Consider the following 13,997-nt stretch of genomic DNA (forward strand, 5'->3'; position numbering starts at 1 on the left):
GAGGAGTTTCTGCCTGATGTGCAGGCAGAAAACAAGCTAGCAGAAGGGCTGTGTGCAAACAAGCAGGCAGAAAGCAAGGCCTCCACCGTCCCAATTGGCAGAGGCAAGAGAAGACCATTGTGCATCTGTACCAATAGCCTTTGAATCAGATGCTAAATAAGTACGCACCAAATGGACTTGTCAAGAAAATCTGGAAATGCTTTAACTCTGTGGAGAATTATTTCAAAGTGAAGTTCATGTGCACTTCACAAGGGTTGAAGCTTGAGAGTAAAGATACAGTCTCCAATTTACTGTGTTCCCTTTAGCACTAATTTGACCTGGTGCTCTCTAAATATTGATATCCTGGTCATTTTATATTCTCATTTCAGTTTAATGGTATTTGTTAAGCGCTTATTATATGCCAAGCACTGTTCTAAGCACTTGGGTAGATACAAGGTATTCAGATTGTGTCACGTGGTGGCTCACAGTCTTAATCCCCATTTTACGAATGAGGTAACTAAGGCACAGAGAAGTTAAGTGACTTGCCCAAGGTCAGAGAGCAGACAAGTGGCGGAGACGGGATTAGAACCCACATCCTCTGACTCCTAAGCCCGTGCTTTTTCCACTAAGCAACCCTCATTCGTTTAGTTGATTGTGAGTGTTTTAAATCTAGGTTAGATCTGTAGTAAACCCTTGAGGTACTGGGGCTTATGGAAATTATTCTCTATTCACTTTGCATGTTTTCATTGCATTTATTTGTTTAGTCGCTCATGAATGCTGTATGCCGTTCACATCATTTACTAGCCACTAAAAAGATCAATCAGTCAATCAGTAGCATTGTTTGAGTGCTTACTATGTACAGAGCACTGTACTAAGTGTTTGGGAGAGTACAATACAACAGAATTAGTATATATGTTCCCTGCCCATAGTGAGCTTACAGCCTAGGGGGGAGGCAGATACTTATATGAATAATTGAGTAAATAAATAATAACTAAAAAAGATTTTGGAAATGAGCAAACCCTATTTACATTTATTCCTATAGACTAATTTGATTTGCTTAATACCATTTCACTTAATGTCAGTTTGTGTTTGAGAACCAATTAAGAGTGTTAAGGAAGGTCAGAAATTTCTTTACATTAACAGTGAATTGTATTTACTTGAGACCACCTACGTACAGTAAAAACTTCCTTAATTCAGATGAAACGAGGGGAGTCGGGTTTGAATCACAAGTTTGCCTCTTGCTTGAGTGGAGTCTTTAAATCTGCTTTTAGTGAGTGCAAGATGTCCTTAGACGTCCTCTTGTCACCTCAAACTAAACGTGTCTAAAATGGAACTTTTTATCTTCCCACCTAAACCCTGTCCTCCCGTGACTTTCCCATCACTGTAGGTAGCACCACCATCCCGTCTCACAAGTCTGTAACCTTGACATTATCCTGGAAGGGGGCTGTGGGGTCAAGGCAGGGGGTTTTTTTTTCAGTATGGGGAAGACGTGGGCATGTTTGAAGGCAGTGTATCAGCCTCCTTGCTGGCCTCCCAGCCTCCTGTGTCTCCCCACCCAAGCCCGTACTTTTCACTTTGCTGCTTAGGTCACCTTTCTTCAAAAAATGTTCAGGCCATTTTTCCCCACTCCTCAAGAACCTCCAGTGGTTGCCCATCCCCCTTTTCATCAAACAGGAATTTCTCACCATTGGTTTAAAATCTATTCTATTTATTTTATTTTGTTAGTATGTTTGGTTTTGTTCTCTGTCTCCCCCTTTTAGACTGTGAACCCACTGCTGGGTAGGGACTGTCTCTATATGTTGCCAACTTGTACTTCCCAAGCACTTAGTACAGTGCTCTGCACACAGTAAACGCTCGATAAATACGATTGATTGATTGATTAAAAGCACTCAATCACCTTGTCCCCTCCTACCTCACCTTGCTACTCTCCTACCCAGCCCCAACACTTTGCTTCTCTAATGCTAGTTTTCTCACTGTACTTCGATCTCGTCTATCTTGCCGCCTGCCTCTCACCCACACATTCCTACTCACCTACCCCGTCCCAACACTTTGCTTCTCTAATGCTAGCCTTCTCACTGTACTTTTATCTCATCTATCTCACCACCGACCTCTCGCCCACACATTCCCTCCGTCCTGGAAGGCCCTCCTTCCTCATATCTGAAGGTAATTACTTTCCCTGCTTAAAAGCCTTATTGAAGGCACATCTGCTTCACCCCAGGCTAAACCTTCCTTTCCTCTTCTCCCTCTCCCTTCTGCGTCACCCTGATTTGCTCCCTTCATTCATCCCTCCCCGCCACCCAGCCCCACAGCACTTATGTATATATCTGTAATTTATTTATTTATATTGTCTGTCTGCCTCTTCAGACTGTAAACTCGCTGTGTTCAGGGAATATATCTGTACATTATTATACATAGAAGCAGCATGGCTTAGTGGAAAGAACACAGGCTTGAGAGTCAGCGGTCGTGAGTTCTATTCCCAACTCTGCCACCTGACTGCTGTGTGACTTTGGGTAAGTCACTTAATCAATCAATCAATCGTATTTATTGAGCGCTTACTGTGTGCAGAGCACTGTACTAAGTGCTTGGGAAGTACAAGTTGGCAACATATAGAGACAGTCCCTACCCAACAGTGGGCTCACAGTCTAAAAGGGGGAGACATAGAACAAAACCAAACATACTAACAAAATAAAATAAATAGAATAGATATGTACAGGTAAAATAAATAAATAAATATTTAACTTAACTTTGCTGTGCCTCAGTTTCCTCATCTGTAAAATGGGGATTAAGACTGTGAGCCCAACGTGGGACAACCTGGTTGCCTTTTTATCTACCCCAGCGCTTAAAACAGTGCTTGGTACATAATAAATGCTTAACAAATACTATTATTATTATATCGTACTCTCCTAAGGGCTTAGTACAGTGCCCTGCACACAGTAAGCTCTCATTAAGACTGACTGACTGATTGCTCTATGTTTCAAAGCTCATCTGTTTCACCACCATCACCAAAACCACTATCCTCTGATTGATTGATTGATTGATTGATTCCTCTGCAAATTCTCCTGCCACTTGGATCACTGTGCCTTTGTTGATCTCCAAAGAGATTGAGAACGCTTTTCTATTTTTTCATTTTTTCTTTATGGTTTTCATTAAGCACTAACAATGTGTCAGGCAGTGTATTAAACACTAGGGTAGCTACAAGCTAGTCTGGTGGGACATAATCCATGTCCCACATGAGGCTCACAGTCTTAGTCCCCATTTTACAGAAGAAATAGTAGCAGGGCCAGTAGATAGAGCACAGGCCTGGGAGACAGAAGGACCTGAGTTCTAATCCCAGCTTTGCCACTTCTCTGCTGTGTGACCTTGGTCAAGTCACTTAACTTTTCTGTGCCTATATTACCTTATATGTAAAACTGAGACTTACTATGAGCCCCATGATGGACATGGACTGTGTCCAACTTGATTAGCTTGTATCTAAACCGGTGTTCAGTAAAGTTCCTGGAACATAGTAAACACTGAACAAATATCATAAAAAAGGTAACTAAGGCACGGAGAAGTTAAGTGACTTGCCTGAGGTCACGCAGCAGACAAATGCGGGACACGTGGGACAACCTGATCACCTTGTATCCACTCCAGCACTTAGAACAGTGCTTGGCACATAGTAAGTGCTTAACAAATGCCATTATTATTATTATTATCATTATTATTATTATATGGTGGAGCTTGGATTAGAACCCAGGGCCTTCTGACTCCACTAGGCCACATTACTTTCTTTAGTTCAAATTTCTCCCTATTTTGACAGTCGATAAGAGAATAGAGAGAGGAAGTAGGAGGAAAATACCCATTTGAAATATTGCACATCCTGAAGTAGCGGGATGTGAATTATTGAGTTTTTACTGCAGTATGTTGAAAAATACATTTTAGAAATGTTTTGCCTTTCTGAGCATCCTGACTGTGCAATTTAATGCAGAACGGTTTGCCAATATTGCACTTCGTATGTATTAACCATGCATATCATGTGGGTCTTCATTCAATAATTCATTCATTGTGGGTATCAAAGATGAGCATATGAAATAACAGATCACACCTAATACTCTGTGATGATCTATAAATTACACTTTAACTCAACCAGTGTCATTTAAATGACTCGAGTGTTCAATACTTCTTTTCTAAAACCATATTCGATATGAATTACTTTACATAGTGCTGACTTTGTTAGCAAAAGAAATCTAAATCATCCATTTTTCCATCCCCGGTTGTTCATCTTTTTCTGAGTTTCACATCATTTTGAGATTTCTGCCGACATTAAGGAGTGAAATGGTAAAATGGGGAGCCCTGTTCTTTTACCCACAAAGCTTGGAGGATGGACAGTGTAAACTCGGGTAGTGTGTTTTAGCTGGGGGGATAAAACTGGCCAACTCCTGTGCAAGTGGAGCCACAGTGCTTGCCATAGTTTATCAACCATCTTGCCACCAGCAAGCAAGAGAGATGGACAAATGATATACAAAGGGCTGGGAGAAGAATAAGGATATAGCAGGAAGAATACAAATACTTCAGGATGGGCTAGCTGAAAAAATACTTGAATGTATGAATAAAAAGCAGCGTGGCTCAGTGGAAAGAGCACAGGCTTGGGAGTCAGAGGTCATGGGCTCAAATCCCGGCTCCGTCAATTGTCAGCTGTGTGACTTTGGGCAAGTCACTTAACTTCTCTGTGCCTCAGCTACCTCATCTGTTAGAACAGTGCTTTGCACATAGCAAGCACTTAACAAATGCCATTATTATTATTATTATTATTAAAAAATGGAAATATGCATGTGGACATTAGTATTGAGGATAGAGATAAAATATAATAATAATAATAATAATAATGGCATTTGTTAAGCACTTACTATGTGCAAAGCACTGTTCTAAGCGCTGGGGCGTACAAGCAAATCAGGTTGGACACAATCCTTGTCAATCAATCAATCAATCAATCGTATTTATTGAGCGCTTACTATGTGCAGAGCACTGTACTAAGCGCTTGGGAAGTACAGATTGGCAACACATAGAGACAGTCCCTACCCAACAGTGGGCTCACAGTCTAAAAGGGGGAGACAGAGAACAGAACCAAACATACCAACAAAATAAAATAGGATAGAAATGTACAAGTAAAATAAATAAATAAATAAATAAATAGAGTAATAAATATGTACAACCATATATACATATATACAGGTGCTATGGGGAAGGGACTCATATGAGTCCCATGTGGGACTCATAGTCTCAATCCCCATTTTACAGATGAGCTAACTGGGGCACGGAGAAGTGAAGTGACTTGCCCAAGGTCACACAGAAGACAAGTGGCAGAGCTGGGATTTAAACCCATGGCCTCTGACTCCAAAGCCCGTGCTGTATCCACTACACCATGCAACACAGCGGAAATATTTTGAATTAATCAGGAAATGGCTTTCCTCTCTTTAAATACAGAAGACAGGCAGCACCTTACCCACACATCCCACACTCCATTCATTCATTCATTCATTCAATCGTATTTATTGAGTGCTTACTGTGGGCAGAGCACTGTACTAAGCGTTTGGGAGACTACAAAGTAATAGTAAACAGACACATTCCGTGCCCACAAAGAGCTTACACTCCAAAGATCAATCAGTCAATCACATTTATCAAGTGCTTACTGTAGTGCAGAGCACTTTACTAAGCACTTGGGAGAGTAAAACGCAACTGAGTTGGTGGACACTTTCCTTGCCTACAACATTTATTTATCTGTAAATAAATAAATTACAGATATGTACATAAATTAGGGAAGCAGTGTGGCTCAGTGGAACGAGCACGGGCTTTGGAGTCGGATGTCATGGGTTCAAATCCCGGCTCAGCCAATTGTCAGCTGTGTGACTTTGGGTAAGTCACTTAACTTCTGTATACCACAGTTACTTCATCTGTAAAATGGGGATTAAGACTGTGAGCCCTACGTGGGACAACCTGATCACCTTGTATCCACCCCAGCACTTAGAACAGTGCTTTGCACATAGTAAGCGCTTAATAAATGCCATTTTTATTATTATTAAATGCAGTGGGGCTGATGGAGGGATGAATAAAGGGAACAAATCAGAGTGACACAGAAAGGAGGGGAAAAAGAAGAAATGAGGACTTAGGGAAGGCCTCTTAGAGAAGCTCTGCCTTCAGAAAGGCTTTGAAGGTGGAGAAGTAATTGTCTGTCAGATATGAAGAGGGAGGACATTCCAGGCCAGAGGTAGGATATGGGAGAGAGGTCAGAAGCGGGATAGATGAGATTGAGGTACAGTGAGGTTGGTTGGCATTAGTGTGCAGGTTGGGTTATATTAGGGGAGCAGTGAGGTGAGCTAAGAAGGGTCAAGAGGATTGAGTACTTTAAAGCTGATAGTAAGGAGCTTCTATTTGATGCGGAAGTGGGTGGGCAACCACTGGAGGTTCTTGAGGAGTGTGGAAACATGGACTGAAAGTTTTTGTAAACAAATGATCTGGGCAGCAGAGGGAAGAATGGCTTCATTTGCCTCTTGGCACGGTCCCAAGGATTCTGGACTGGACATGCTCAGAGTGGTTTAGCTTCCTTTGTTGAGGGGTAGGGGAAAGAGGACTAGTATACTTCTCACCCCTAGTCCTGGGGTCCCCAGCCTCAGCCATCCCCTTGAGGCTATCCAGTTCCCAATTCCATTGTAGGGTGACACTGGGGTTTGGGGGTCTCCCTGGAGCTGACAGGGAATTTCAGTTTTGCTTCCCAATCCATCCCTCTGCCCCGAGATGGAGTCCAGCATCCATTATTGGCGTGGAACCATTCCACTCCCCGAATGCTCTGAATTTTCTTGAGAATAACAATAATTGCATTTACTGCCTAGTTCATCACTCTCCCCATCAATCGGATATCAGCACTGATCATATGCTCTTTAATCCTCTGATACGATTATCTTGTATTTAATTCAATGCTTTGCACCTGGCAGGTGTTCAATTAATACAATTACTACTTAGCGCCAGTATGTTTCTGCTGATTTAGAGCAACCTGAACTTTCTACCCCAGTCTCAAAGAGAACAATCAGAGAGCGAAGCCCTAGGCTAGACCAGTTTAATCAACAGGTTTGAGCCCTTCCCTTCACCCTACTTCAGTCCCTTTAGGAAGAAATTTCCACATTGAACAGAAACTCCTTACCTTCAGCTTTAAAGCACTCTGTCAGCTTTCCCCCTTCTCCTTTACCTCACCTCTGCTACAGCCCAAACCACACACCGCACTAGAGGGGGAACTCACTGTGCCCTGATCTCATCTGTCTCACCACCAACCCCCTTCCCACATCCTCCCTCTGGCTTGGAAGACTCTCCAAAGTTAAGTGACTTGCCCAAAGTCACACAGCTAATTGGCGGAGCTAGGATTTGAACCCATGACCTCTGACTCCAAAGCCCATGCTCTTTCCCACTGAGCCACGCTGCTTCTCAAGACCTTAATACAGTGCTCTGCACACAGTAGGCGCTCAATAAATGCTAGTGATTGATTGATTGAACAGAGGCTGAATCCTACTGCAGCAATCCAACCCCCTTTCTGCCCTGCTGCCACTCAGCAGTGGAATGGAGGACGTGTCACTGTTTGGATTTAAGGGGCATCCATATTGTTCCACTTTGATCATAGGCAGGAGATGGTGCTTGTGGGCATGAACTGATGCCAAGCTTTCTAATCCCATGAGGGCTGATTAATTTCTTTCTCGCTTTATCCAAAATATATGCCAAAACTCCTCCCCATCTCCCAAATCTAGCCCGTTGCTCTCTAGACTGTAAGCTCAACTCTAAACTGTAAACTCATCTCTAGACTGGAAGTTCGTTATGGGCAGAGAAAGTGTCTACCAACTCTGTTGCATTGTACTCTCAGTACAGTACTCTGTACACAGTAAATTAATACATTATTATTATTATTACAGTACTCTGCACACAGTAAATTAATGAATACCATTGATAGATAAAAATGATGAATTTGTTGGATGACTGTGCTTCTGCAATGAGTTTGCCCGGATCTTGGTAGGATTTGTGTTGCTCTCAAGTGGTGTTTGCTATGCGAGCAACCACCAAACAGGATCTCGTTTTACACAGAGGTGTTTCAGGATGTAAATGAAATTGGGCAAGTCCATGCTCCGGGACGATCTGCCAGGTAAAAAACTGGGATTATCAAAGACCATCAAAACATACATACAAGACATTCATGGAACTGGTCTCTGCTGGTGACTCCTCAAAGCACACGAAGATATGCAAGAGCTAATGAACCATTTTGCAGAAGCAGCAAAGCATTAGAGACCCACAACCATCCTCAAGAAGATTAAGGGCTTCCTTCCAACATCTACCATAATCAACTGGCTACCATCAGCTAATTACTTTTTTTTCGAGAGTCAGGATTTCCACCATTTTGAAGTGCACTCACAAATGATGCACTAATTAGACCAAGATGTAAAAGGTAGGAGAGTGACTGTGACCTCTGAGAGACTGTAACTGTCAGAGTGTGATGTTATTCTCACATCAGGGTGAAGACCAGGCCTAGGGACCGAAACCCAAGTGCTTTTTGATCAGTCTACTAGCTTTAAACTTGCCACTGATAGCACAACTATTGTTTAGCAGCTTCACCAGTGTCATCTATAACTACATTTCAGTGACAAAGACGGAGTACTAATAACGAAGCAGCATGGCCTAGTGGATAGAGCACAAGCCTAGGACTCAGAAGGACCTAGGTTCTAATGTCAGCTCTGCCACGTGTCTGCTGTGTGACCTTGGGCAAGTCACTTAACTCCCCTGGGCCTCAGTTACTTCATCTGTAAAATGGAGATTAAGACCATGAGTCCCATGTGGATCGTGGACTGTGTCCAACCTGATTAGCTTGAATCTACCCCAGCGCTTAGAGCAGTGTCTGGAACATAATGCTTAACAGATACCATAAAAAAAGTCATGGGCAGATCCCTTGAGGTCCCTACACATGTATTGTAGAGCTGTCTGTAAGTGAGCTCACATTCCCTTCAGTTTGGCCTGGACTCACTTCCCATGTGGCCTAGGGTTTGCTAGGCTGAACTGGGACTCGGGAGAGCTGCAGGCATGTTATAGTCCAAGGATCAGAAGCCAATCCTCATCTATTTATTTATTTATTTTACTTGTACATATTCTATTTATTTTATTTTGTTAATATGTTTTGTTTTGTTCTCTGTCTCCCCCTTCTAGACTGTGAGCCCACTGTTGGGTAGGGACCGTCTCTATATGTTGCCAACTTGGACTTCCCAAGCGCTTAGTACAGTGCTCTCTGCACACAGTAAGCGCTCAATAAATACGATTGAATGAATGAATGACTACATTTGGCCCAAAACCATCCCAGCCACCACATTGATAGCCCCTTTCCCCCCCTTCATTCTTAGATTGGGAGCCTCTTTTGTAATTCTCACCCAGGTATTCATGCCCAGTGCTTGATTCAGTTCTTTATTAAGTACAACAAGTGCTTAATAAATCCTATTACCAAAAGCCCTCAGTTGCCGAGGTAGCCGGGAGCCCATTTGAGCCCATCCAACCTGATGGAGTTTGGCTTAGGACCCGACAATCTAGTCCATGAGGCAAAGATGCAGACCTCCATATGTCAGCGGTGTACCCGGCTACAGATAGTTCACCTGGAGACGTATTCAATGAGGAGCCAATGTGGCAATAATAATAATAATAATAGTGGCATTTATTGAGTGCTTACTGTGTGCAGAGCACTGTACTAAGCACTTGGGAAGGACAAGTTGGCAACATCTAGAAACGGTCCCCACCCAGAAATGATATCACAGTCTAGAAGGGGGGAGGCAGACAGCAAAACAAAGCATATTAACAAAATGAAATAAGTCACCCCTCAGACTTTGCAGTCAATCTTAAACCCTCAGAAAGTCCAGCTGAGGCACCCTTAGTGTGGAATGGTAACAATGATACCCCATTAGGAACATGGAATTATGGACAAGGCATTTAGGGTAACTTTGTTCAAAGAGAGCAATGAAAATATGCTGATACTATAATTTGAGTTGGCTTGCTCATCTAATAATGCTATATTAAACTTATTGGTTTAATATGCATAATGGGATTGTATAAAGCCTTCACACTGATAAAAAGATTTGCCGGTCAGACTACGGACAAGGAAATAATTACACTAAATCAGCACTGGGAATTTCCCCTTCCAAATTTTGTGGACATATTCGAGAACTTGGTGTGGACAAACAGCATCTCAGGGGCTCTCAGAGGGGAGAAGGGATTGTCAGAAAGCTTCCGCGGGATTCGGGCGTCTGAAAGAGACTCCCCTCCAGGGAGCATGTACAGTTTTCCCAGCCCCAGAAATGGGGGAAGGGACAGGTATGAGGGCATTTAAACTCTTACTATATGCCCAGCACTGTATTATATGTAAGATAATCAGGTTGGACACAGTCCCTGTCCTTCACTGAGCTCAAAGTCTAAGAAGGAGGGAGAACAGATATTTAATCCTCATTTTACAGATGAAGAAACTATGGGACAGAAAAGTCAAGTGACTTGCCCAAGGTCACGGAGCAGGCAAATGGCAGAGTCAGGATTAGAACCCAGTCCCCTGACTCTCAGGCACATGTGCTATCCACTAGGCCACACTGCTGCCTCTGCATTCACTACCAGATCACAGGGTGATTCTCCCCTTGGCCAGTTGGCTGTCTTAAACAAAAGAGTCAGGGGTAGATGGGGAAATAATTGATCGCAGTGATTATGGAAATCATTCAGGAGCATTCAGTGTTACCTGTCGTATGCCATCGAGTCGTCTCCAACCCACAGTGATGTCATGGACGCTCAGAACTCCCCGCCTCTATCAGCGATAGCTCTGGTAGCATATGCATAAAGTTTTCTTGGTAAAAACCTGAAGTGGTTTACTTTACTGCAGTAAACTTGAGTCTCCACCCTCGACTCTCTCCCATGCCGCTGCTTCCGAGCACAGGTGAGTTTTGACTTGCAGTAGATGGCCTTCATCTTGCCAGCCACTGCCCAAGCTAGGAATGGAATGGAATGGACAGGCCTCTGCTTGACTCTCCCTCTCCGAAATCGGGACTGATAGAGTACTGGAAACTCTCCAGGTGCGACCCTGAGAAGGATTCCAAGTTATTAAGGCTTTTAAAATGTGTCCTGGGATGATATTTACCCAAAAGAAGAACCTTCTAATGCATCCATGACAGGAGGAAGAGATAACTGAGATCAGATCTTCAGAGTTGGCAAAAGAAGGCTGATGAACATGGCTTCTGGGTAACGAATAGAAATACAGAGTGATTCATTTATAATTCAGAAGCATGCTTGGACAACAAAGCTTGTTTCTTCCCCTCCAGTGAATGTTCTGCCTTGCTTTACAAAGTCACTTGGTTACCTACCACTGAGTTATTCCTCCCTCCCACCTAACCCTCTCCTCCCTCACCTCTTCCCCAGCCTCCCTGCCAAACATGATTGCATTTTTTAATATTCAAAGAGCAAACTGTTGTAAAAAGCTGCTGTTATTGTTCAGGTTAAGCTGAGTTTTTGGTACATATGCATAGCAAACAAACCTTTAGCCTAGTTCTTGGTTTATAGAATCCTAACCTCTGTTACTTCTGACTTATAGGGTATCTTTGTTACTAGGGTTCAGCCTGATGGGCCAGCATTCAGCCTGCTGCAGCCTGGCGATAAGATCCTTCAGGTAAGAGGGAACTTTCTTTCCATAGAATATTATATGTATTAAAGTTGTGCATGCAGAGAGCTTTGTGTCTGGAGCACAGAGAGATGGATACTGTGCACTTAAGTTGTTCGGTTGCTCCCATCGCTTCATTTTCATCTAAAACCCACACGCAGGGTGGAAGGAATGGTTCTATTTTGCAGCCACGCAAATGCCATAAAAAAGCATTCCACTCCGGTTCCCTCCGAATATTTCTCCCCTCCTGCTGGTTATCCTGTCATCTCTTTCCCCACGCTTACCTCCAATCCGGAGACCCTCTGATGAGATGGGTGGTGGAAAAGCCCCCAATTTCTCCTCTTGATCAGTGAAGTCAGGTTGTGTTGGGGTGGGCTTAGAAGAGGGGGACTAGATGGCCAAAGAGGAGCAGGCTACAGGTACCCCCACTCACATTACCGGGCATCTTTTAGCTTTTGATTTCCTCTCTGAAAATTTGGAATCCTCCTCTAGAGAGATCTTGCTCCAGACTTTGCAGATCTGACACTGTGTATGTATATTCAGCATTTGTGGGGTTTTCCTTTATCTCAGGTATTCCTAAATCCCCAGTGTTGGAGTACAGTCCATGCTGAGGGTGGCTGTGTGTGGAGGAATGAGTATTTAGCTTCTTTTTCAGTAACAGAGTCAAGAGGAATGAGATGCCCAGGGGGACCAACAAACACGTGGCTTTAAGACCGAAGGGAAAGTGTCAACCAGTTGATCCTGAGAGTTTCCTTTTGCAGCTGCTTGCCCTAGGGCCTATCTAGCCCACCCTATCTACTTATTTCTCGTTGGATGTGGCCCAGTAAAATCAATCCAGTTGTGAGAAACGTATTGGATTTTTTAACTGTCTGTTTAAAGGAGAATTGGACACATAAATGTCGGCTGAATAATTGGTTACATTGGAAAGTATAAAAGTAAAGTCGGGCCATGTTGGCTAGAGGCCATTAATGTCAACCCAAGAATTTTGGTTAATCTGATTTTTATGTGAGGTTAACTGTCCCTGTAACTGCCTCTCATGACAAAATTGGTTCCTGGTTCATGGAACTTCCAGAAGAATCAGTTAATAGTATCTGTCCATTTCCAAGTTATTAGCGTTTGTCATCACTCTAGCATATGTGTTTGCAATCCTTAAATTATAGCATGCTACTTGGGGAAATGCAAATACAATACAGGTATTCTCAGTGACCATCACTAGAGTAATGATAACTACTGTCAGGACCAGAGTGATTTTTTTTATCAAAACTCTGATAGCAAGAAGGATGTAAGAAGCATGCATTTCTTACCCACTCCAGGCTTTCATAGAAAGCAAGATTTTATTGTTACAGTAATAATAATGATAATTATTATAATAATAGCAACAATAGTAATAGTAATGCCATTTGTTAAGCCCTCACTGTCAAGCACTATTCGAATCACTGAGGTAGATAGATGCTAATCAGGTTGGACACAGTCCCTGTCCCACATGGGACTCACAGTCTAAATCCCCATTTTACAGATGTAGTAACCGAGGCACAGAGAAGTGAGGTGACTTGTCCAAGGTCACACAGCAGACAAGTGATGGAGCAGGAATTAGAACCCAGGTCCTTCTGTCTTCTGTACTATTCTATTATTGTTGGTGGTGGTGTTTTTTGTGTTTTTTTAATGGTATTTGTTAAACACTCACTATGTGACAAGCACTGTTCTAAGCACTGGGATAGATTCAAGTTGATTAGATTGGACACAGCCCGCACGGGGCTCACAATCTAAGTTGGAGGGAGAACAGGAGAACTGAGGCACAGAGAAGTTAAGTGACTGGCCCAAGGTCACACAGCAAGCATTTGGCAGAGCAAGGATTAGAACCCAGATCCTCTACTCCCAGGCCATGCCACTTCTCCAATATTTTATTAGTAGTATTATTGTAATATTGTTGTTACTGTAAAAATCTTAGCTCCTTGGGGGCAGAGAATGTGTCTTGTGTTTCTGACTGTTCCATTCAGTGCACTGCACTCAACTGCTCAGGAAATCCCATTATTTCACCCAGATGATATTGGAGGGGGCTGAACCAGGACCAGCTGGAGTCTGGGTCTGGATATGATACAGAGTTGAGAGAACTGATTAAACAGAAAGTATTAGTATTGTTATTATTATTATAATTATGCTATTAATAATTTGTTAAGAGCTTACTATGTGCTAATCACCGGGGTATAAATGATAGTAGCAGTAATAGTATTTATTAAATACATATGGTGTGCAGAGCCCTGTACTAAGTGCTGGGAAGGGATACAGAGTTAGGAATAAGACACGGCCCCTGTCGCTTGTGGGGCTCACAGTTTAAGGC

The 13,997-nt window shown here is 42.9% G+C and overlaps 1 protein-coding gene across 2 annotated transcripts in view; it reads left to right on the forward strand.

Moving 5' to 3' along the window:
* The window catches only part of LRRC7 (leucine rich repeat containing 7), a 439,503-nt gene that overhangs the window by 388,809 nt on the left and 36,697 nt on the right, over positions 1-13,997 (forward strand). For both annotated transcript variants that reach the window (XM_038744743.1, XM_038744744.1), the window contains one exon: positions 11,594-11,668. In XM_038744743.1, the coding sequence (XP_038600671.1) occupies positions 11,594-11,668 (75 nt within the window). The remainder of the gene's footprint in view (positions 1-11,593; positions 11,669-13,997) is intronic.

This window comes from Tachyglossus aculeatus, chromosome 4, assembly GCF_015852505.1.
Source record: "Tachyglossus aculeatus isolate mTacAcu1 chromosome 4, mTacAcu1.pri, whole genome shotgun sequence".
In the NCBI taxonomy this organism is placed as follows: domain Eukaryota; kingdom Metazoa; phylum Chordata; class Mammalia; order Monotremata; family Tachyglossidae; genus Tachyglossus; species Tachyglossus aculeatus.